At 39.2% G+C, this 26151-nt stretch overlaps 1 protein-coding gene and 2 non-coding genes across 3 annotated transcripts; all 3 read right to left on the bottom strand.

Moving 5' to 3' along the window:
* Positions 1-10082: 10082 nt before the first annotated feature.
* On the bottom strand, positions 10083-10201 carry LOC139146472 (5S ribosomal RNA). The gene has a single exon (XR_011555220.1). It is a non-coding gene; the product is annotated as a 5S ribosomal RNA (ribosomal RNA).
* Positions 10202-10584: 383 nt separating this feature from the next.
* LOC139146874 (5S ribosomal RNA) lies at positions 10585-10704 on the bottom strand. Its single transcript, XR_011555598.1, has one exon. It is a non-coding gene; the product is annotated as a 5S ribosomal RNA (ribosomal RNA).
* Positions 10705-20520: 9816 nt separating this feature from the next.
* Positions 20521-22352, bottom strand: LOC139146003 (uncharacterized metal-dependent hydrolase YcfH-like). The gene is made up of 2 exons (XM_070717451.1): positions 22166-22352; positions 20521-21053 (listed from the first exon to the last, which is right to left on the bottom strand). Exons 1-2 carry the CDS (start codon positions 22350-22352, stop codon positions 20521-20523), a joined length of 720 nt encoding a protein of 239 aa, XP_070573552.1.
* Between the last annotated feature and the right edge of the window lie 3799 nt (positions 22353-26151).

The raw sequence follows: 26151 nt of genomic DNA, 5'->3' as shown, positions 1-26151 counted from the left end.
CTCTGTCTTTCACGAGTACTGCAACTCCTTCCTTCTTACAAAAAGAATTTGAATTCTTATGATAAATATTGTAGTTGGGGCACATTTTTCTCGCTGAAATAGCAAATTTACCTTCTCAAAAGGTTTCTTGTGGACAGATAAGGTTTTACTGCATAAGGTAAAGACATGACTGTGACGGAGAGTTCCAAACGAACAAAACGAGTACCATTTTCAATGGTGGAGTCGACATCCTTAAAGAACTTATGTATAACACGACCCTTAATTTTACACCGAACGACACCAATTTCTCGATTATATTATTGTCAGGAATATAGTCCGGAACTCCAAAAAGTATACAGTTAACATGTTTCTACTCACTCCTTAGATATCAGCCCTCTGGCCATTATCATAAAAGCCGAATTCTAACAACTTGTCGGCGTCCATCTTGGAGGCGAGAGTAATTTGCCATTGTCCAGACATTTTCACTACCGCGAGAATAGACTTGGCGTCGTAATCTCTATCCAAGACAGCAACAGTATTCTCCTTCAAAGGACGTGACGTTCATCATGTTGCCAACCCTGCCGACGTGGAGAAATCCAACGACGAACACACAGAGAGACGTTCCAAAATCCTACAAAACTTCTTCAAAAGTAGACAAATAAATGCGTCAAGAGCTACACTTTCCAGAAAACAGCAAATGACAAAAGGATGCCTTTTGCCTAAGGGGATTAGAGGAGATTTCCAGGAGTGAACCACACACACGTCCGGTGCGTTCTACGTGGTATGGTCGTAGGCGACGGACTTCCTCATTTTGGACCAACTTGAGCTTTGATTTCTGTATACTGTCCTCTATCATGCCCCATTGAAGAATAATTTTAGCATCATGGTGCATACAAAATTAAGAAGGTAAAAAATAACTTACACAGAAAATGACAGCAAAAGTTTTCTCAAAGAAAATATCCTAAATAAAGTAGTCATAAAAAACCAATAGGTTAAAAAATCAAATAAACTGAAAATGGCGGCAATCTGTCAACTGATTATGATATTTTTGTGAACAACGAACAGGGTTCCAAGCCCCACAGAATCAATTTTGTGTTTTATCCAGAACGAGCATTTAACAGACCTTGAGGAATCTTCAAGCAACGGCCTGCATGAAGGCGCCCCTCTCGTCTTTCGTGAATGAAGCAACTCCCCCATTTTCTTTAATTTTTTATCATGGCGTTTGTCAAGCATAGCAAACGGTTAAATCACAGCTTTTTAACGCCAAAGAAGAGGGCATCTTCTGAAGGGCTTGGAACGCCGATTTTCACTCACCGATAGATCATCATCAGATGACAGATGAAAATCATTATCTGCAGAGTCAGTATCCCCACTGGATATATAAGCAATCTGCAACACCTTCCGTAATTCAGCTTTCTTTGTGATTCTATTGATGTGCACTTCTCGAGAATATCTTTCCGTCTTGCCAGTTTCTGGAAAAATAAATAAAAAAACTCCAAAATTGTAAAAAAGAATTACATAACACATTGCCATTTTCTTATGAGGGTGACAAATCATATGATGACTACACCATCAAAGAAAGCTTTGATGTTTTTTGCTGTTTATGATCTTACTCATGGCACTGACTGCAATAATTTCTATAGGCAGTGGAAAAATACTGCTAATAAAACATACAGTCACTCAGAGTAATTTTAACTAAATCTGTAATTTTGAAATTTCTCTTAAATATACAGTCTCGATACTTTCATGTCACCAATTACGTTAGCAATTTAATTCATTAAGAAAACTTTTTTACCAAAACTGAGAGTAATTGCACCCAAAATATAACATAAGTAATTTTAACACAACATTTATTACTTACAATGGGGATATCTCTGAGGCCCCATAATTTCAAAGCATTTGAAATTAGAATTTTATGGTAGCAAACGTTTGACAAAGAAAAACCCAATGGCTGAAAAAAGGTAATTTTGCTTATTTTATCATAATATAAAACCAATAGATGATTTTGAAATGTTTTGAAAAGAACATTCCATGGCCACTTCCCCTGTGAGGGCGTTGTTGGTAGGGCTAGATACGACCAGACACAAATTTAATGACACAGTCATTTACTCCAATGCAGGGAGGTAGAGTACAGTTCAGAAAATGTAGAATTAAGTTTTGTCTCATTGTTGGACAACATTTCATTGCATGAACAAAATATATCTGCAGACATATTGTAACCCCTACTAATAGCACACAAACAGCGCCCTCGCACAGAAAGTTGCCTTCCAGATACTTCAGAAAATCAACTCTACAACACAGTATTTTCACATATTTTAAGGCTTATTTGCATAATTCGGCCAATGTCAACTTCACTTGAACATAATCCCATCTGCACACCGAATACCAATTTGAAATCTGCAGTGGTTCTCATGTTTTTACAGTCGGCGGACATACATATCATACATACATATGCTTGATGCCATCATAGATTATAAGTTGATTGTATCATCATAAACTAAAATAAAGTCAAAGTTACTAGTTTTCGCATATTTTGTCTCTGGGGAAGAATGATAAAAACATTAAGTAATGCTTACACCTGATCATGTCTGCCCCCAATATTTCACCATACTTTACCCACTCTGCAAAGTGGGGCAAATTCACCATTTGGTACAGTGTAGCAGTGATAACATCGTATTTGACCTTGTGATGACCCCTGTCCCTGAAGAAATTTGTAATATGCTTGTTCAGAAGCTTGACACGATTTTGAGGCATGGAGAGGACAGAAGCACGGTACTAAAGAGTAGAAGTAATAATACCATTCATAATTAGTTTTTTGCCTTTGAAAGACAAATTACGAACATTCCAAGATTGCAGAATACAAACAGTTTTAGCCACACTATCTGACCAGTTTACACGATCAATGTCAGACAATCATTACAAAACATAGGGCCCAATACATTGAGAACATGCTGTTTGAAAATAATAGGTAACGGACAATCAGAGCGCCCTCTCTGGCTACCAATCCATAGAAGCTCACTTTTGTCGAAATTAACGGTTGACCCTGAGGCTTGACCAAAATCGATGAAAACATTGTACACTTCCGAGATGGAACTCTCCGTGCCCAAAGTCAGTGTTGTATCATCAACATGTTGGTAAACAAGCGAGCAGGAAGAGCTTCCCAGAATAGGAAGCCAACAATATCAGAATTAGGTTTAATGATGGCATTTAAATAATCGGCGGAGATGACATAGAGCATCGCCGAAAGAGGACAATTTTGTCGTAAACTGCGCTAAAAAAGAAAAGGATCCAATTAAAAGCCATTACACAGAACCGTACTCTGAACGTTATAATAGAGGACTGAGATCCATTTCACAAAATTGGCGCCAAGTCTAAATGCCTTTAGTGTGTTAATCAAGTACTCATGATCTGCGCGGTCAAAAGCTTTCATTTGATCAAATTTTAAGACCGCACCGCCGAATTCGTTGTTTTCATTGACACAGTCAATCAGGTCCCTTACACAGAAGACATTGTCCACTATATCCCGCCGGAACGCATCAGGTTTGATCGGGCGAAACAATTTGAGGCGTAACAACGTTTAGGCGAAGAGCTAAAGTTTTAGCAAGAATTTTATAATCACAATTAAGGAGCGTAATTGGACGCCAGCTCTTAACCCGACGAATGTCAGAGTTAGGTTTGGGAATAAGGGTTATGAGAGCAGTTTTCATGGAGGACGGGAGTTCATTGTTAGAAAAAGCGAGGTTGCAAACAGAAAGAAGGTCATCTTTACTGTGGTCCTTAAAAATTCTTGTAAGGGAGCCTTCAGTAATTAAAATGGGCGGGTCATTTTTTTAGAAAACAGTTCAAGGGGGAGGGTCACTTTTTATAAACCTATCTTGGGGGGGGGGTCACTTTTGACAGAAGCTGATTTTATGGCGACTTTATGGCCAAAACTTTGATTGTCCATGTGACATTTCCTAAATAGGAAATTATCAACAAAATACGTACACATTATAGACCGCCATGCATAGTGAATTGACATTTTGGTGAAATTCCAAAATCAAATTTCTTACCCAACCATGGACTTGTAACCACTCTAGTCTAATGAAGAACAATAATCTCAATAAGCAAGCATACATAAATGCACAGATTTATTTAATTTTGTACTGAAAAAAAATATTCATAGTTCCATCATAGACCGCTATGCATAGTGAATCAACATTTCAGTGAAATTCCAAAATCAAATTTCTTGCACAATCATGGACTTGTAACCACTCTAGTCTAATCAAGAACAATAATCTAAATAATCAAGCATACATAAATGCACAGATTTATCTAATTTTGTACTGAAAAAAAATATTCATAGTTTCATCATAGACCGCCATGCATAGTGAATCGACATTTCGGTGAAATTCCAAAATCAAATTTCTTACACAACTATAGACTTGTAACCACTCTAGGCTAATCAAGAACATTAATATCGGTAATGCCATTAATGAAATCATTCTGGGCGTTTATGTCACATGGTTCAGAATAGTACAGGTGTGAGTAAAACGAATAAATTTCTCAAGGATTTTCTTGTTGTCGACGAGCTGGCGATTATTGTTATTAGTAAGAATTTTGACAGGCATTTTTTGTTGTTTTGACTTTTCAAGATTGAAAAAGTAACGTGTAAATTTTTCATCTTCTTCGGCCCATTGTGTTTTTGACCGAATTATGGCACTCTCTGTTTCATATTTGATTATATCATTAAGTTTGTCTTGCAGTTGGGTTGCTCTTGTCAAATCATAGTCACCATACTTGTTACATTTAGTATACCCCCGTTTCAGTTGTTTTTTAGGAGATTATTTCATATGTCGTTTTATTTTAGCCTGTTTTTTTGGCAAAGTGTTAAGGATGACTGGATATTTTAAGTTTTAATTTTCCCCACCAGTTATTAATTTGTATGATAATCGTCATCAAGTTTAAAGACATTGATAAGGTTGATGATTTCATTAGTGTAGACGGGGTCATCGAGAAGTATTTTATTGAATTTCCAGGTTCCCGGTCCGGGATTTTGTTGCCAATTCTCTCAGACCAAGAACCATACAGGACCCGTATTTAATCTGGGCAGGATAAGGATCATACTTATGGCCATACTTTGAGGCTTCATCAGTTTGAAGTGTGGTATTTGGCTGTGTACTAAAATCGCAAGCAAGTTGGTGTCGCGCAAGAAAGCTCAGCACAATATTCCAATTGGAGACAGTGGAATGCGATGGTGTTCTATTTGCTTTTTTCCTACCAATTCCGACATGGTTTGAAGAAACATGATGTTGTAACAATTCAGAAACACAAATATTGACTTCTTGTAAAATTGCCCACTTTCCTCACTTAATAACCTTGCAACCTCGCTATCTTCACCTAAGAGGTGCTCACTTTCTTTGTGTGTGATTTGCAGTTGCGTTTGTAGATGTAAGATTTTAAGAATGCATCAATTTCTTGTTTATAGTTGTTTCCATCGATCGTTCCCTCCACTTTGGCATATTTGGCCCTCCAATAGTCCTCCCTTGCCTACCACTCGCTTGAGTTCCTTGGTTTTCGTACAAAATTTACCATGCAAATCCATAGCTTTTTGAGACATCTCTTGCACGTCGTTTTCCATTTCCTTTAATATACCGTTTTGTTCTTGGCAAGTTCTCTTGAAATTTCATTTGCAACCTTAGGAAGTTGAAACATTCTGATATGTCTCCTTGGCAAACTGAGGGTCATCATCAGAGGCAAAAGGTTGACTGTACATTTTGCCCGTACCTTCATTTGTTGTTTGTAGAGGCATCAAATAGCGATTTTCCATAAACAACTTCAGATTTGCAGCACCTTGGGCCCTCGACATGCTCGCTCTTATTTATTTTTTAAATTTGTCCATAAGCCGCCCAACAGACTTTTCAAAGGTAACTACATTTTTGGGAAAATTGAAGCCGTGTACAGAACAAATTTCACATTCACAATGCTTGGTTTTACTTATTTGCTGCAAACACAAGGCTGTATGTGCTATACCATGCTCATGGATTTTATAATTGTTTTATTGTATTATGCTGTGCAAATTCTTACCATGGTTATTGTGAGTAAACAATAGAATCCAGGACTGCATCAAAAAAGACAAAGGAATACATTTGCCAATCACACACTTCACCGTACTACATTTTTAACCACTGCTTAAGTGCAGATCAAATTGTGTTGCACACCTTAAAAGGACAGTACCCGCAACTTGCGATGATTTGTGTTCAGGCTTCTTTACTGTGCATTCACTTTAGAAGCTTATGGAACTCCATGTGGAAATGTCAAATGTTCAGCAAAGCAACAAAATCTGTGTATTATTATAATAATCATTGGTTTTGTTGACAAATGAATTTAAGCGTGGACCAAAATTCTAATATCAACAATAACATGAAATTTTACATACACATTCAATTTATTCACATGCTGAACACTTTGCATTGGAAATGCTACAAGGAGTTTGACAACAAATTGTAGTAAATACACAGTGAAAAACCCTGCCATATCCTAAGTCACAAGTTACAGCTACTGTCTGTGTAAGCATGAAACAAAAAAACATTACTATTAACATGGATCACACATATTGCATTAGTTTTGTATGTTAGCCTTTTTTGTTATACAATATTTCAAGAAAACACTAATTTTGTTTATGGGCATGGCTGCCCTAAAACGAACCCGTTTGCAGACATTCTTATACAGACAGTAAACATGTAGTGTAAAGTGGGTCATCTGGAAGTTTTTTATTGAATTTCCAGGTTCCCGGTGCGTGTTTAATATTGTCAAAAATGAAAATGGAAAAGAAGAGCATCATGATCACTAAAGGGAAAGTAAGAATTTTCGAAGAAGTACAAAAGTTGACGTTGTCTTTATGTATAAGACAATTGTCAATACGATTCTGAAGGAGAACGCCTTCAACTTGACGGCGTCAAGTAAACTGTAAAGGCTTTGGTGATGTGCTCTCCTTATGTCAGCAAAAGAATTCGTCAATGAAATGGAGGAGATGCTTACGAGAAGGGTCATTTAAAGTAAGATCGGAAGAAAACTGTTCAAACAAAGTATTTAATTTTGAATTGAAATCATCCGCAATAATATTGATAAAGTCAGAATGCATATAATTTGTTATACACTGCCAAAATTGGATACGTAAAGCAGGTTGATTTGGAGCGTAAATATTGATCAAGTTGATGACATGATTACTAATTTCAATATGGAGGTTCAGAACTCTACCATCAGATTTGTGTTGACAATTTTGAACCTGAAAGCAGGCTCGATTTTTCACTAGTACTGCCACTCCTTTCCTTCATACAAAATATTCCGAGTTAAAATATGTTCGTCCGAAGCTACTGATTCCTGATGGAATTAGCAAATGGATCATCCAAATAGGTTTCTTGGAGACAAATAATAGCTGCATGATTTGTTTTACAAAATTGCTAAACCTTATAAATTTTCTCAGTGTTAAGAAGTCCATTGGTGTTAATGGACATAAGAACTACCATGTTAATAAGAAGTAATAGGAGGGCGGGGAAATTGCACTCCATTGTTGGAATTTAAGATTTATCTTTACCTTTGCCCTGTCTTGCAGCATTTAAATTCGGTTTGTGAACCTTCTTTTTTCTTCTAGATCTTGTAGATGATGTGTTACTCTCCGATGATTTGCCAGAATCGTCATCGGCGTGCCTTTTAACGGGAACATTGTCTACTTTTGAAGAATGTGTATTTTTGATTGTAACTGGTAGTTTAGATTTTGAAGTTGTCAGTGTAGTTGTTGAATGTTCCTTACTTGTTGTTTCTGATGAATTTCCTTTGCTAGCTGCAGTAGTGTCAGTTGTATTTAGAGTAGACATAGTGTCAGTAGTAGATTTTGTCGTTTCTGTACTTTTCAGTTCTTGTTCCATACTTGTCCCGCCTTTATTTACAGTAGATGTAGTAACAGTTTCTGTAGTTTTCAATTCTTTTCCATTGTATTGTCATTCATAGCTGTTAATTGTAGAGTGTCACTTTGTTGTGTTATTTCTTCTCTATTTTCTGATTTTACACTTTCATTTTCATCGTTATCACCATCTTCTTGTACATCAGCGGCGTCTTCGTCCATGTCCTCAAAATCGTCAACGTCTGATAAACGTCGCTCACAGGCTTCAATGGCATCAAAAATCTCAGGATCAGAGACAATAGCCATACATTGAGCAGTACGCTGACCAGGCTTATTACATTTATAACATACAAAATTGTAGCAGGCTCTTTAGGAGTGACCTAACTGTTTGCATTTTTTGCAAGAATACGTTGGACATTGGTGAATCAAATGGTCCTCTTCAAGACAATTATAACACACCTTTGACTGATTGGCGTGTAAAAGCCGGATATATGGACCTTGATCATCCAGTTTTACCGCATAAGGTATTAAGGACTTGACTGTTGCGGGCAGTTCGACACGCACAAAGCGAGTTACATTTTCAAGGGTGGAGTCCACATCTTTAAAGACTTTATGAATGACATGACCCTTGATTTTGCAACCATACAACATCAATTTATTGATGATATTGCTGTGGGGAATGTATGTCGGAACTCCATAGAAGGAAACAGTTAGCATGTTCCTACTTACACCTTGAATATCTGCCCTCTGGCCATCAACGTGAAACCCAAATTCTAGTAACTTGTCCGCGTCAATCTTGGAGGCAAGTGTTATTTGGCATTGTTCTGACATTTTCACTACAGCGAGAAATGAATTGACAAAATAAAATGTATAAAGCCACAACACGTGGTATTCGCAGGCGGTCACCCATCCAAGTACTAACCACGCCCGACGTAGCTTAACTTCGATGATCGAACGAGAACCTGTGTTTTTATTTTTATTAAAAAGGACAGGCCTACTGGCTTGCCCTATTAAAGAAATATTGTATATTACAAGAAACTTGTAATTACAGTCAAACATTACTTTTAAGCAATGTCAAAAATAATCAAAATCTTACAATATTATTGCATATCATTACAATGTTTAGGAAGATTCATACATTAAATTATCCACGATGAATAACTTTGTTATCAAAAACGTTCAATAATCAATCCTTAATTGTACAATATTGTAGTACAACATTACAATATTTACGTACATCGTACAGCAGACCAGAGGATGTAACTACAGGTCTGCCTAACTAATGTGAATTACATTTTTAGTACAGGAATAAATACTAGTAAGCATGATGGGATGAAACACTAGAGGGCGCCAGGTTCAAATACAAGGTGACAACAAAGAAACCACTGGACAAGAAGACTGTAAAACCCATCATTACTTACTAGCGTATTTCGTTTTATCCTTCTCAGACGTATTATGTTTCAAGCGACCCACTAAATTAGGAGTGAAGCGTTTTTTCCTTTTATCTTTTTGACCAGGTCGATCTTTGACTGTGGAGTCAATCTCAACTGATTGCCGACGTTTAATTGGACAGTTTGCAATCGCAGTTTCATCAATAACCATATCACAATTTTGCTGGCTTTGATCCTCAGCTTGATCCCTTGACTCGCCCAAGTTCGACTGTTCAACCGCTACAAGTGTTTGTTGTCACGAATTTTCCTCATTGTGATCCGACTGGACAACCTCGACAACATCCACTACCGATGAGTTACCATCATTATCCGACTGAACAGTGTCATTTTGTTCTGTTTCTGTTATTTCCTCTTGCACATCAGTGTCAACAATTTCATCAACTTCAGCAGCCCCATGGACAAATGCAGTGCATTCGCTGGTTTTATGTCCACGGCCATGGCATCGATAACAAGTAACATTCGCACACGATCTTTTCAAGTGATCCATTTCACCACAACGTTATACATTGATAGTTTGGACAGTTATATATCAAGTGCGACGAATCGAAGCAATGGTTACAAACCTTGTGCTTATTGGTGTGGATTAATCGCACATAAGAACCGTTCGCCTCGAATTTCACAGCGTAGGGCAGAGATCTTACCGCCGCAGGCAATTCCACCCGTACAAATCGAGAACCAGTTTCCACATAAGGCTCTTCTTCAAAATGCTTGCGGACTATCGGTCCACGAAGCACACAGCCATACCCTTCCAGTTAAAATAAAATGAATAAAGCCTACAACACATGGTGTTCCTAGGCGGTCACCCATCCAAGTACTAACCACGCCCAACGTAGCTTAACTTCGATGATCGGACGAGAACCGGTGTGTTCTACGTGGTATGGTCGTAGGCGATCCTACAAGTTATTTTAGCCCATCTTCAATGACGCCACCACCACTGTGTTAAAACGCGACTTGGCCCTCATACTTGAGGAAAGAGTAATGGATTTTTCATATTGTTTTTAATTCACATTCACGCCACACTCTTGTTGGACCTTCATGTGGCACCTACCTGTACATAATAAATCCAACGCTTTGGATATTATGGGATTGAAAACATGTTGGAAGTATAAAAAATAAAATTGGTATGGTCATAGAACTGGACCAAAGATAACTATTCTGTCGTGCAACTCTGGCAATGCATATTCTGAAGTAAAAATTATATATTTGAGCGACACACACGGACTCAAAACTCAATTTTGGGCATATTGAAGTCAGAAAAAATAAAATGCATAAAGCCTACAACACGTGGTATTCTCAGGCGGTCACCCAACCAAGTACTAACCACGCCAAACGTAACTTAACTTCAATGATCGGACGAGAACTGGTGTTGTTCTACGTGGTATGGTCATAGGCGATCGTATAAGTTATTTAGCCCATCTTCAATTAAGCCAGATCATAATCATCATATTTTTTACATTTAGATTAATGTACTCCCATTGGAATTGTTTTTTGAGAGAGAATTTTTATACGATGTTTTATTTTAGCTTGTTTTTGGCAAAGCGTTGAGAATATCAGGATATTTTAAGTTTCAATTTTCCCCAACAATTAATTTTATTTGTTTGATAATCGTCATCAAGTTTAGAGACATTGATAAGGTTGATGATGTCATTAGTGTAGACGGGGTCATCAAGAAGTTTTTTGTTGAATTTCCAGGTTCCGGGTCCGCGTTAAATTTTGTCAAAATCAAAATGGAAAAGAAGAGTATCATGATCACTAAAGGGAAAAGTAAGAATTTTCGAAGAAGTACAAAAGTGGACGTTGTCCTCATGTATAAGACAATTGTCAATACGACTCTAAAGGAGAACGCCTTCAACTTGACGGCGTCAAGTAAACTGTAAAGCTTTTGGGTGATGAGTTCACTAGATGTCAGCAAGAGAAAATTCGTCAATGAAATGGAGGAGATGTTTATGAGAAGGGTCATTGAAAGTAAAATTGGAAGAAGACTGGTCAAACAAAGGATGTAATTTCGAATTGAAATCACCCGCAATAATATGGATAAAGTCAGAATGCATATAATTTGTAATACTCTGCAAAAATTGGGTACATAAAGCAGCAGGTTGATTTGGAGCGTAAATATTGATCAAGTTAATGACATGATTACTGATTTCGATATGGAGGTTCAGAACTTTACCATCAGAGTCGTGTTGACAATTTTGGACCTGAAAGCAGGCTCGATTTTTCACGAGTACTGCCACTCCTTTCCTTCTTACAAAAGACTTTGAGTTATTAAAATAAACATGGTAGTCAGGAGCAATTTTTTCTTGATGAAATTAGCAAATTGATCATCCAACTGCATACTTAGTCTGCTTGTCAAGGCAACGTATGTATGTGTAATGGCAATTTATATTTTTGACAACTGAATTCTAATCCGGACTTATAAAATGACCATATTGTTTGGTAGTAGAAAAAATGTTCAGAAAGCAACGTCAGCTGTGTACAAACTATTTGGAGCATACAACAATGAACATTTCAATCTACCTGCTTTCCCTTCATGGTGCAGATCCAATCGCAGATTTGAATCGATTGTTGTTCACCGTCGAAGCACAGCAGACCAACCAGGGGATTATCTCCTGATCGAGAGACAAATTGGCCCTCTGATCAGGAGATTTCTCCGATATGGACAAACAGATATGGCGACTTTTGAAGTTCTGTGCAATATAATAGAGATTTGCAGATTTGGAAAAGTGTACTAGTATGTTCATCGTCAAATTTGAGGGCGAGTTTACCATTGTTCTGAAAAAGTGTACCATTGCTTTCTTTGCATATTTTCACATTTATTCAATAATAGCAATGATTCAATAATAGCAATGTCCTCTGTAGAAAAGACCTACAGCAAATTGTGTCTTACATGAAACATGTATTTCCGCCGTGTGGATTAACTCAATTCGTACTTATTTAAGTCAAAGTCATGTCCTAGAATTCAATCATTATTAACACTTTTAAACTGTTACATGTTCAGGACAAAGTTATGCTGTTCACAACGCTGTGGCTGGCAATGAAATTAGCGCTCCAAAAAGCTGATGGAAATTCAGTCCCATTCCACATTCAATGTGTCATTATGGAAAAAGTAAAGGGCACAACTCACCGTATATTCGAGCAGACAATGTTTGGTTTTAGATTTCGCCCTAAAACCTACCCGCGCGCAGATGGCAAACAAAGAATTTTCTGTATTAAGGCGTTTTATCACATGAAGCATCTACTTTCTATCATCGTCAGGTATAGTACCTTGCTAGCAGTAGTAGTATCTAAGAGTTATTGAGATAATTCTTTCCTTTTGAATTGCCAATTTTATTTGCAGCGTAGTTCAACCATCAATAACAAATAGATACGATCATGCCAGGGACCCCCTACGGCCGATACAAATACTGTATCTAGGGTGTGTTGGCGACTGATGAAAGTTAATGAGAACATGTTAATTTGTTAACAATGAATATCGTAAAATTCAAATGTTGCAGTTCTGTTGACTTGGTGCATCTAGATATAGTACATGAAATACATTGTTTGTCAACAAGAAAGTCGCACATGCGCAGTCCAGACAACTGCCTCCCTTTAATAAATATAATCAAGAAGTTTCAACCAAACGCATTGTTTATTACTTTGACGAACGATGGAAACTAACAGATATGTATAAGTACATATAATTTTCTGAGATCCAAAAAATATAAAATAGCAAAATGTATTACTTACACCAGACAGGCCATCTATTCTTCTACTGAATCACTGTATTGTTCGTCCCTTATCTCAACAACGTGAGTGGTATGATTTTTGTAATGTTGAAATCCTGTAATGGCGTTTCCGAACAAAGTTGGTCTATAGCTCAGCTCACATGCATCACATTTCAAAACAGTCTTACACGCAGGAAGTGGTCCCTTCATCGTAAAGTATGTTACTCTTATTGGCTTTCTTATACTTCGGAGTGGATGGCTGCTCTTCAGGCACTTATCAACTGGAGGTTTGATAAAAACAAGATAGCCAATGTTGTCTTCCTCTGATAACTGTATTAAAATATATTCAGAATTCATAGTCAATGCCATTAAAGACGGACATTTCAATACAGCTTCAGTGTAGAGAGTGAGTGCTGCAACTGTAACAGAGATTTCCAGACTGTACTTTCTCAAAACTGATGCTACTATCTTATGAATCACTTCCATTCGGTTGGGAAGACATGTGGGTACATGTTTCATTGTGAAGACGATTCCGCCTTAACCAAAAAAGACACTTTTGCTGTTAGGAAGGTGGACAATACATTTTCTCCTAAACAATGCACGTACCGGTCATCAAATTGCACTGACTTGACATCTGTGCATAGCTTTTGAGCTTCGGCCATACCTCCTTCAATACTACCAAAGTCTAAGAGTCTCTTTTTTTGCTTCGGCATTCTCCTGTAAGAACAAAATAAAAAAATGTTCATAATCATATGGAAGTGTTGTTCAGCCTCTTGTGTGCTTTTTGAAATACACATACATTGTAGAAAAAAGACACTTTTGCTGTCAGGAAGGTGGACAATACATTTTCTCCTAAACAATGCACGTACCGGTCATCAAATTGCACTGACTTGACATCTGTGCATAGCTTTTGAGCTTTGGCCATACCTCCTTCAATACTACCAAAGTCTAAGAGTCTCTTTTTTTGCTTTGGCATTCTCCTGTAAGAACAAAATAAAAAATGTTCATAATCATATGGAAGTGTTGTTCAGCCTCTTGTGTGCTTTTTGAAATACACATACATTGTAGGTCGGTATAGTGAACTTTAACAATATTTGGCCACAACTGTGATACTGAAAATGGCCCTCTGCATTCAATACAACTGCAATCATTCCAGGCTGATACTCTTCTTTCATAGGGAAATTCACCAAGGCTAATTTTTTCATATGAGCTGGCTTTAATGTCACTTATTCAAGAAAAGTCATTTTCGTCATTTATAACTTACTAAAATAGATAAAATAGTAGCAGAAGGAACATCTTTGGGTTTCCTCAATATAATTATATATTTTGAATCGTGGGAAAAAAGCCAAAAGCCTAGCATGTTCATCACGTGAGATGGCAGGGACCACCTTCTAATGGGTATGGCACTGTCTACACACATTCATGCTAGGCTGTGCGTATTTGCAACACCTAAACAAAAGTATGGTAATTTTCAGACATAATAAAACAGTTGTGACCCGCAAGCAAACACCAGATATAACTATAATCTACAATTGGGCAAAGAGGAAACAAATCCGATCCACTGCACCGGACCTTTCCTTGTGATTTTGACAAGCCAGTGGTATCATACTGCCTGTCACAATTTTTACTTTGCATTGCTTTCAGGGCCAAAATACTGCTCCATGCCAATCGAACTTCCCTTATAAACAGATTTCCTTAGGAATTGGCGGAAATCAAAGGGTTCTTGTTCAGAAATATTCAGAGAGCAGAGTGGAGGGTATAGTCCCTGTGGCGAGGCTTACATACGAGGATTACGCGACCGCTTACACCTTGAAAATTACGAGTTTCTATTCTGTTTTTTTCTCCTTGTCTGTGATATTATGTAGAGACATCATGGGGCCAGTCGCAACAGCAGTAAATTCACGATCAGAGAATAGCAAGTTGAGCCAGCATCATACCGGTAGCGGGCGATATAGTTCATACGGCTTCAAATCACATGTGGTGGGAGGCCATACAATGCTGGTAATGTACAGCATCGCATGCAGGGCTTAGGGGCAGCCCCTCTGTCCGGACTGAGATGCATTGTACACCCAAGGGGGAGGGCTACTCCAATAGAAAGGGTATACAGGTAGGTGCTGCTCAATGGGTCGCTTATTCAAGAAAATATCCATAAACATGAGTGAATTTTTCATCCAAAAAACCTAAAATGGGTTGATAACAAAGCAAATGTCCCTTGCTTTAGGAAAACCTTACATGCAGCGGAATATAGGGGAAAATTCCCAAAATTTGTCAAGCAAATCCTTAACAATGGGTCATATATTTGTAATATACATGGGTTGATGTTTTCGACTTGGTTTCAGCTGAGAAAACCTCTTCAGATATTCAACTCTCGACTGTTATTGGAAAAACATCAAGTGTTATCAATTCTTCATCTAAATGCGGTCAGTGACTTTGAAATGTTTCGTGATACACAAGCCAATCGTTTGTTTTGTACATGCAATGTGAGTTGTGGCACCGAAGGGAATGCACTGGGAGCAGGTAACCATGACCCCTGTCCGTTTCGACCCCCTGTATTGGTATTTCACACCCTCTTGTAGCTAATTGTGGTCACCCAACCCTGCCACCTTAGTCACTTCGACCTCGTCATACTTTTCTTGTTACATGACAACATTTCAGGTTACTGAATATATCATGCAACTCGCCGCGCGCACCTGGAAGAATTGATGGCGTTTCTGTGCCTTCAAAACAATAATTTCCTTGTTTCGATACGCAAAATGCAGGCACTACCGCCCAGTGTGCCTGTGCGTAGTTTGTGGCAACGCTTGATCAAATAGAATAATAACTTTATTACACTATCTTCTGTGGATACAGTATGGTACAAAAATAAATAGTTTTAATAAGATCACAACATAGAAAACATTTTATAATAATACAAAAGAGAAAAAAGAAATAAAGTATATGTGATGGGAAAAAAAACCCTCCAAATTCATACCGAGATCATTTTGTGACATAAAACAATGCTCCTCAATGCAAATAAGGCTTTCATGGCCTTATTCTTTAGCATCATGGGTCATAGCTTTGAATTTCCAATTTGGTGAAAATATTACTCCCAAGTAAAAAACTCTCTCACTGCTTTTATATTTTCATTGTACATTTTAAAATAAATATTGTTAATAACTCTTTAATCAATAAATTATATTTTCGAGGTACTTTGTTAGTCTATCATTAAAAATACTTGTGAACAACTTTGATAATGCAATTGCCCCATAGTTACTTGGATAAGATATGTCACCAGACTTATGAAAAGGAACCTAAATTGTTGATTTCCAGCTAGTAGGCAAGTGACCACTGGTTAAAATGTAATTAAATAACTTTTGCAAGCTCTGAACTAGCAAATTAGTACCAGTTATTAACAATCTTAAAAAGGTTAGTTAAAAAGTAGGTCATATTTACGTCATAATCTCCCAAAAACAATTTTATTGTTGTCCCTCACATAATGTATTGTATTGAAATATGGGGAAATACGTAGGACCTGTATACCAAATAACAAAGCTGTCTGACCAGTGGTTATGAAGAAGGAGATTTTTTACCAAAAACGCCTTTTTTGGTGCTAATTTGCATATTTTCAACAATATCAAAAAATTAATAAAAAATAGTTTCTCAAAATCATATATTTTATCCACACAACAAATATCAAATCAGTAAGTACTGCAGTTGTCAAGATATTTGAGTGGACGGACGCCTAACAAACGGACATACATACATACATACATACATACATACATACATACATACATACATACAGACTGACGGTGCACGCCGGACGGATACCCATCCCAATAGCTTTTATAGACTACGGTATATTAGTCTATAGACTTATAAACGAGAGTTAATTACATTCTAATTAAAGTAAACAAGACTTGCTTAAATCAAGATTTACATCATAAAAAAACAGCATATATGTATCTGTCAGGTTATTAAGAATCTTAAGCTGGTTATCTTTATCAGTATTTCCATCCTATTAACAAAGCACATTTTAACTTTCAAATTAACATTGTAAGTAAGTTCTGTTGAATAAGTTGAGACTGTACTACTCAGAGAAAGCACACTGAAGAGACAAATGTTTGAAACTTAAGAAGTTCAAGGTCATCAAAAGCATTATAAGGAATCATGTAACACTTTCATTGTACTGTTTACACGGATTGCATAATTGCCATAAAAAGCACATGAGGAATCTTACAGCCCAGCTTTACCATAAAAACCCTATCACTTTGACCACTCTTTTAATTGACCACTCTATTTTTTTCCTCAAAGAGTAATTTTATTTTATCCTTACCAAGTCAACCATAAATGGAAATTAGAACTTTCTCTATCTCTATTTATTTGACCACCCTATCATGACAAGCTATTAGGAGCAATTTCTTTTAGATAACATACAGGGCACAATAAATGACGGTTCAGAATATGTCAAAGTTGGGATTCAGGAAAGTTGCCTTTACATGTTTTAATCCTCCAAGATGGTAGGCATTTCACTATGAACTGTCAAAAAAAGTTGAACTTTCTGATAATTCTACACTAAAATTATTTTGGCTTTGATGATTTCCCAATTAATTCAATTATCTAAAATCATATTAATTATTTTTTTCTGGGTGAATTGATAGGGTTTATACTATACAAGAATTACATACAATGTAAGTCAAATTTTGACCAAAAATGACAAAAAAATTCCTTAAAAATACACCTTTGCATATTTCATCACAATTTGAACAAATCTAAGTTGGGTTATCCCTAGGGACCTGTATACCAAATAACAAAGCTGTCTGACCAGCGGTTATGAAGAAGAAGATTTTCTGCCAAAAACGCCTTTTTTGGCATTAATTTGCCTATTTTCAACAATATCAAAAAATTAAAAAAAATAGTTTCTCAAAATCCTATTTTTCATCTACGCAACAAATATCAAATCAGTAAGTACTGCGGTTCTCAAGATATTTGAGTGGACGGACGCCTCACAAACGGACATACATACATACAGACTGACGCCGGACACCGGACGGATACCCATCCCAATAGCTTCTATAAGACTATAGTCTATAGTAGCTAAAAAAGAAATAAAGTATATGTGATGGGAAAAAACCCCTCCAAATTCATACCGAGATCATTTTGTGACATAAAACAATGCTCCTCAATGCAAATAAGGCTTTCATGGCCTTATTCTTTAGCATCATGGGTCATAGCTTTGAATTTCCAATTTGGTGAAAATATTACTCCCAAGTAAAAAACTCTCTCACTGCTTTTATATTTTCATTGTACATTTTAAAATAAATATTGTTAATAACTCTTTAATCAATAAATTATATTTTCGAGGTACTTTGTTAGTCTATCATTAAAAATACTTGTGAACAACTTTGATAATGCAATTGCCCCATAGTTACTTGGATAAGATATGTCACCAGACTTATGAAAAGGAACCTAAATTGTTGATTTCCAGCTAGTAGGCAAGTGACCACTGGTTAAAATGTAATTAAATAACTTTTGCAAGCTCTGAACTAGCAAATTAGTACCAGTTATTAACAATCTTAAAAAGGTTAGCTAAAAAGTAGGTCATATTTACGTCATAATCTCCCAAAATCAATTTTATTGTTGTCCCTCACATAATGTATTGTATCGAAATATGGGGAAATACGTATAAAATACGTATTTTTAGATTACAAAAGAGAGTGGTCTGACTGATAATGTTTTCTAGTCACGTTACACACAGTGCTCCATTGTTTCAGCAACTTGGCATTCTCAATGTTTATGTATTTTGTAAGTCTTTCTCACTCACTCCATAGTTACTTACAGTAGCTATTCCTCTCATTTCTACCGCTTGAGGGCGTCCTTCCATAGTACTATAAAAAGCCTGAACAGGCTACCAGTCGTCATTACCTTTCATCATGCTTGAACGGTAACATCACTACAAGTGTTATCTGTCTTTCCTTCATGATGTCCAACTCTAAATCGTCGTCGAAGAAAGGCAAGAAGCCCGGTAAATCTTCCGCTCCTGTTACTCAGCCGGAAGAAAAACTGTACTCTTTGCCATTAGCCAACAAGGATAACGCTCATAGCAATACACCGGCTGAAGCTAGTGCTACCTCGCTGTTATGCGATAGAGAAAGTGCTCCGTCGTCTAGCTTGAGCTCAGACTCAATTCGCCAGATTGCAACCCAAGTGGCGCAGATGTTTGGTCAGCAAGGTATGTTTGCCACACCTTTGCCACTCTATCAGCCAGGTGATAGCGTTGGAGCCGGTTCAACCCATGTTGCTGTCGGTGGGCCGCCATCTTGTACATCTACGTGTCAAGCTCATCCTACGGTCAGACCTGGCTCCAGCTGCAAGTTTCCTACTGTGGATGCTCCAGTTCCTCACAAATGTAGGCGTATTATTGAAATAGAGGCTGACAGTTCCGATACTTTTGCTTCAGATGCCTCAGAAATTTCTGACGTGCCGTCTTTGCTGCCAATGACTATTACTACTGTGAACGAGCCTGACCAGGACGAATCCCCGTCTGTGTATGCTGACGTGGCTGACTATCATACAGGCGTTGCTGGCTGGAATATGACAACGGAAACAGCTGAGTGGTTTATCAAAAGGGCAGACCGTCCATTACCTCAAGCCGTTATCCAGCTGTTGCCCATTACCTCAAGCCGTTATCCAGCTGTTGCAGCAGAAATATTCTGTTTCTGACCAGTTTGAGCCATCTTTCAAGGCACAGGAGCTACCGTCATCGGTCCGCAACCTGATAAAGTCAAGTAAGTCTACTTACCGTAATCATGACCGTCCATATTACAAGGTTCACCAGGCTTTCAATTTGGCTGTGCGTATTGTATTTCCCGGTACAATGTTGACTCAACTGTGACGCACTCAAGCAAACATGGCACACACACAATATGAATATCAAGCTTGTGCTTACCCATAAAACTATCAGTTGGGCCCAAGTCGATATATCGTCGCTCCACGCTGCAGAGCTGTAGCAAACTGTAGGTCGCCTGCTATGGTCGCTCTGATGCTTCGCAGAGCTGTCTAGTGGATCCTGGAAAGCACAGAGAAGTCCCACACAAAAGGGTTGGCAAGACGTATGTCGTGGCTTTGCTCAAGATCCGTAGGTGTGCACACACGCTAACTGCTGGTATGTCTTTTATACTCCTAGCCAGGTCAGGTGACAAATACCAACCAATCCACAGATGACATCCTGGACGGCTTCCACCGTTGAGGTCTCCAGCACAGATAATTGCCCAAATACTACACTCTTCCCTGTTTTATTTTGGACTGGTGACTATCCGCTGATCTTCAGCTGGGCAATGACAGATAGCCAGGTGGTCTTCTTCAGGGTGATGTAGTTACTTCCGATGCTGGATACCATTATAATGTGGATAGCTTCAGTAATGACATTTGATTGGGAGTACTCGTACCATTATTCTATGTATCCCAGCTAGGCACTTTTAGAGTCAGCAATTGACGGCAGTTCAGATAGGGGGAACAAACAGCCTCAGTCGAAACCATACAGGCGCCTGGTGTTTTCCACCTTGAGCTGTAATAACCTGTTAAGGTCAATCCCACGGCGTTCAGCCACCAGCAAAGCAACATCCCCAATAAAGGCAGGGGTGTTCGGCCTGGGTCCTCCCGGCACAGGGAAATACGGGGAGTCAGTCTCTAGAAGAAGACGACTCTCTGGTACATCCCTGAGGTCGTCGATCTTAGCAGAAGTAAATACGCTTACTCCAGCCTTAAAACCGAAGTAGCAATTGGGAAATGCCTCAATCCAGCAACGAACAACTGATTTGTCCCCCGTGAAGCAGTGGAGATGTATAAGCTGCTCCCTTCCGCAGTACTCCCGAACTATGTTGAGAGCATTGCGGCCGACAGCAGCAATGCATCCATCACCACTTGCCCCACGAATGTGCAGGATCAAAGGTTTCCCTCGAACACAGTAAGGTAAGGCCAGTCGGAACACCTTTTCTTGCAGAGGCCATTTATCTGGCTTAGCGGAGTAATCTAATCCGATCTCACCAAGAGCATTACCTGAGGAGACCGGACCAGATCACCAAACACCTGCAAACGGTTTTCTGTCAGTGATCCAACTTGCTTCTGATGTATTCCAATAGCAATCTTCCACCGAGGGCTACAATGGATATCCTTTGGATATGTCGCCGGATAGCAATAAATCTCCACTCCACCCAGTAAGGGAATCCCAGAGGAGGATTTCTGAATTGAGGGATCAAAGATGAATGCATCTGAAGTAGCAGTCGGCATAGCATCCCGCCACGAGGAAGTCAGTCGATCCAAATGAAAATGTGAATCGAAAGCTCCCTGCGGCACAGATGCCAATGCTAACCCCTCTTCAGTCCTTTGACTGCATACCGAAGGACTTACCCTTGGAGCAGAGGCAGCTGCTGATACAGACACGTCCTGCGCTCCCTGTGTTTGTGGAACAGACCGAGATTCCCATGCTGGAGAAACATTCTGCTGCTCTACTCTCCCAGCAGATGAAGCCAACCGGCCCCCAGAAGAGATATTCCCCCTAAAGAGACTGGCAAACTCCACCCGCTGGAGGGGAGACAAGAAACCCAGCAGAACTAAAAGTACCCTCCAGTGAATGAGGACTGCCGGCGAATTTAGTGGTTGGAGCCCAAACTGACGTGGGGACTCCCACCCCAAACCCCTACATAACTGTCTCATCACAGGAAGACACCCCTCCTCCAACACAGCATCTCGGGGTAGAAAAACCCGGCCAAATCGGTTGAAATAAACCAATAAGTCTGAAGCCGGTGACCCTGGTAATCCTCCCACAATCCACAAGTGAAGCAGTCCCAAAGCATGGAACACTTTCCACGTGTCAAGAGGGCGATCACCCCAAAGAGCTGGAGGAACATGGTGATGAAGAACATGAGTCCTAATGTCACCCGTTTCTACCAAACACTCTGGTAAAGGACACCGAATGCAGGCTAAAGGCGATATTTCCCGCTGGCCAGGGGGCGATAGAAGCACGGCCTCTTCCCCGACCACCAGCTCCAGGCACCCTAACCGTTCTCGTAATTGAAAATCGGGACGAGTACCCAAAACTGGAGCCCGTTCCGAAACTGATGGAGAGGTAGCTGTCCTTCGTCTCTTTCTTACCCTTTTCCTTTTCTTACCTGTTGATGAAGCAGTGTCCACCCCAGCAGATACTGACAGTTGACCGGCCTGAGTTACTGTCTCCAAAGTTGGCATCTCCTCCTCGCGAGAAAGATCTACCACAGGAGCAGTCTCAGGTGCTGGAGAAACGGGATGTACTGTTTCTCCCACATGTTCGATATCTTCACCCGATGGAGACACGACCATAGCCTCTTCTCCAGATTGGTGGGACAGCAGTTAATGATTTCGCCTGTGGGATATCTGAGTGCACAGATTCCTGCTGCCATCTTTCCACCTCTCTAGTATCCTTGAGGCGTACGTCCTTGTACATACCAAGAGGCGGGATATTGAACTCGGCCGACGGTTTTGATCTACGAGGCTTTGGCCACTTCATCTTTTTTGGATCTGGATGAGGGAGTTCTGCATCAATCCAAGAGCGATCGAAGTTGAGAAGGGAGTCGCATTCCCTTCGAACATCTTCGATCCACCTCCCTTGCTTCTTATGGACTGCAATCTCATACTGACACTTTATGGTATCTTTCGCCTGGAGAGTCCGGTCAGAGTCTGGCTCTGTTACGATGGCACCGGCCAAATCGATGAGGTCCTAGGCAATCCAGAGAACCCCATGACTACTTGCGTCGGTGATCTGGGTGGTGATATGCTGCCAGCACTCCAAAGGTATCTGTCTCCAGGCTCTCCTTGGTGACCCGGAGGATGAAGAGGACGCCATTTCTAAAGACAAACAATGGGTGATGAAAAAGAACATTCAACAGATTAGTCACAAGCCGGACAGGTATAGAGAGAAATCTTCCGTGAATCCTGTGGAGTCACTCCAACACAGTGGCCATGGTACCATTCATAACAAATATCACATTGTATCATGAACTCACTGTGATCGCGTTTTCTACGTAAACAATACACAGTTCGTAATTCGTCGGAGACTCCTTCTTTACCCTTGCTATGCTTCTCAATGTTTTTCTTATAATTAAGAATCCATTTTGGAAGTTCTTTATTTCTACATAGCTTTAGTCTATCATGGTTAGCTGTAACAATGGCCCGTTGGAACTTTACCTTATATAAGTAAGGGGTCAATTTATTAACAATAATTCCCGGGCCTTAATGGATGACTAAGTTTCCAGCTTTTACCTGTTTCTATTGACGACTCGAGCAAGTAAACACAATCCCCCATATTGTAAGAATAAATGTTTACTCTCAATCATAGTCCCTTTTCATTAATTCTTGGGTCACCCTTAATTTGGACCTGGCTACTTAATGCGCTAACTTAATAGCTGCTTGAAGCTCACTAACATAACTTTCATGATGTCTGGCTGGCTCTGCTGTGATACCAAAGACAAGGTCGGAGGGTAAATTCACTTCACGACCCAACATGACTTTGTTAGGAGTGTAGCCAGTATGGCGGTTTACACAGGCACGTAGGGCTCCTGCTATCTGAGAAAGATGTACATCCCAGTCCTTTTGAGACTTACTCACAAAACATCGGATCGCATCCATCAGCGAGCGATTTGCTCGTTCAACTTGTCCGTTGGCTGACGGTCTATATGCTGTAGTTTGTGTTTTGTGAATGCGCAAAACTTCACAGATAGCAGAAAACAACCTACTTTCAAAATTTGGGCCCTGATCGGTACAAATCTCAAACGGACAACCAAAACGTGAAAAGTTGTTCTCTACAGCTGCATGAGCAGTTTCCTCAGCAGTCTGTGAGGGGAGTGGGATACACTCAACCCATTTCGTGAATTGGTCGACCATCATGAGTATATACTCATTGCCTCTTGACGTCTTCGGCAAAGGGCCCAGAAAATCAAGATGTACTCGCTCCATTGGAGTACCAGCATGATACTTTGTCAGCTGGTAACGAGCTTTACTCACAGGTTTTTTACTTTTAGCACATACTGAACAAGAAGCAATAAACTGGTGAATATCATTAGACATACCATACCAGAAATATTTTTCCTTGATTTTCAGTACTGTCCTGGTCATCCCCTGATGCCCTGATGCCGGGATATCATGGTTTAATTCCATAACCTCAACCTGCATGGACTTAGGGACAACTAAGGTGCTTATAGTGTCATCATCCAGTTTTCTCCAAAGTATGCCACTTTTTAAGGTGAACACCTCCCTGTTAATCCAATAATACTTGGCAGCAGGAGAGGCTAAAGATAGATTGCAACTACATGGCTCGGCCTTGGTATTAAGCCAGGAAATAAGAATTTCCAAATCAGAATCCCGAACCTGAGCTTTTGATATTTCCTCATTGCTATACCCGAAAAAAGCAATACCCTGTCCCTCACCACTATACCGAGTAACAACACAAACTCTCGCATGTGGTTGATTACCAGGCACACAGATGACGTCAATAGAAGGATAGAACTCTCCTGAGTCAGCAATTGTCTTAATTAACCCCTTGACTACCTATGGCGCCGGATATTTCCGGCGCCATACTGAATTACCATATACCTTGAGTGCCGGAAATATCCGGCACAGTTAAATAGGCGTATTTGCTTCGTTTTTGTCGCTAAAAATCCCGTAATTTCGGCACTGGCACGCAGCGCAACTAAGATTGATGTATTCCGATCTGGCCAGAATGTGATTGCGCCCCCGTACGTCCGACTATGGCCAAAATCCGGAAGCAAATGTCGTGACCCATGACCACGACCCTGAAAGGTCAGGCTGATCACTGAAGCGTCGCGCTGATTGTTTAGAGTTTTCAGAAGTACAGACGATCGCGAAGATGTTTATGGTTTTTTTTTAATGATATGAGATGTTTATTTATTGAAAACAAATGATTTATATGTAAATATGTTCTAATAACAGCAATATTCGTGAATGAATCTAGAGGAAATACGGTTTTTTTACTATAAGCCAGTGAAATCTTATAGCAGCCATATTATCAATATGACTGATCACATGACTGGTCATGTGTTTGGTCATGTGATATGTATTTTTAAATATTGTGAAATATTTTTTGATAAATCATAACCATTTTAGATGCATTTTTCTGCAAGGAAGACATAAAGCAGGTGTTTACAAATATAAAATGTGTTGATTTTCAAATACAGAATCATGTCAGATGCTGATGTTTATGGTTCATTTACTCTGCCTTTTGTGAGAAAAATCTTAAATAGGAACATCAATAAATAAAGTAAAGGGTAGTTATTATTACATATATGTAAAGACAATGCCATGAAAATTGCAACTGTATTCAAATTGGCATCATTTTATGGATTCAAAACACGTCCTTATGCTTCAAATATTCATATTCTTTGCCAACTCTGGTCGCATGACGTGTCATGTGATCAGTCACGTGACCTGGAAATACAAAATTTATGTATGAAAAAGTGGAAAATTTCATGCTGATTCAGAAAATATATGGTTTATTGGTACTTACTTAATTTTTACTCTAAGCAGTGTTCATGCAATGACCACACCCCAGATTTTATCAATATTTACATAAGGGGCCTGGTATATAGGAATACATTGGCCTTGGTAGTCAAGGGGTTAATATCCTCAATCTCAGGATCATGATTAAATTCTTGGTCCTCCCATGGCCAAGTAGGAAACTGGTTCATAACACTAACAGTATTAACCAGTAACGAAGCCTTATGTTGACCACCCTGGTAGGGAAATGAAACTAATGGCACACATCATCAACATCATCAATGAATCGAGCCCAGTTATTGTGAGCTCGGGCACAATAATGACATCCCCCACAGGGAAGATCTTCCAATTTACTTCCAATGGAGAAACTAGGACAGATTTCACCATGGCGCAAACGGAATAGAGCATCGGCATTAACATGCTTATTACCTGGCCGGTGCTCAACAGTCATGTTAAATTGGCCAAGTTCTTCCAGCCATCTCGCCAACTGGCCTTGGGATTCCTTAAACCGTAATAACCACAACAAACTGCTATGGTCTGTTCTTACCCTGAAATGGTTACCCAAGAGAAAATGCCTAAATTGACGAGTGAAGCGCAAAACTGCGAGCAA

This window comes from Ptychodera flava, chromosome 12, assembly GCF_041260155.1.
Source record: "Ptychodera flava strain L36383 chromosome 12, AS_Pfla_20210202, whole genome shotgun sequence".
NCBI classification, from domain to species: Eukaryota; Metazoa; Hemichordata; class Enteropneusta; family Ptychoderidae; genus Ptychodera; species Ptychodera flava.
Note: the sequence above shows the minus strand (reverse complement) of the source record. Positions and strands in the feature narration are given on the sequence as shown.

Excerpts from the sequence above, each read along its gene's own strand:
- LOC139146003 (XM_070717451.1), bottom strand. The coding sequence starts at position 22,352 with ATGGTCGTGTCTCCATCGGGTGAAGATATCGAACATGTGGGAGAAACA. Across the intron at positions 21,054-22,165 it reads GGACACTGCTTCATCAACAG|GTAATGCTCTTGGTGAGATC; the intron begins GTAAGAAAAGGA and ends CGGTCTCCTCAG.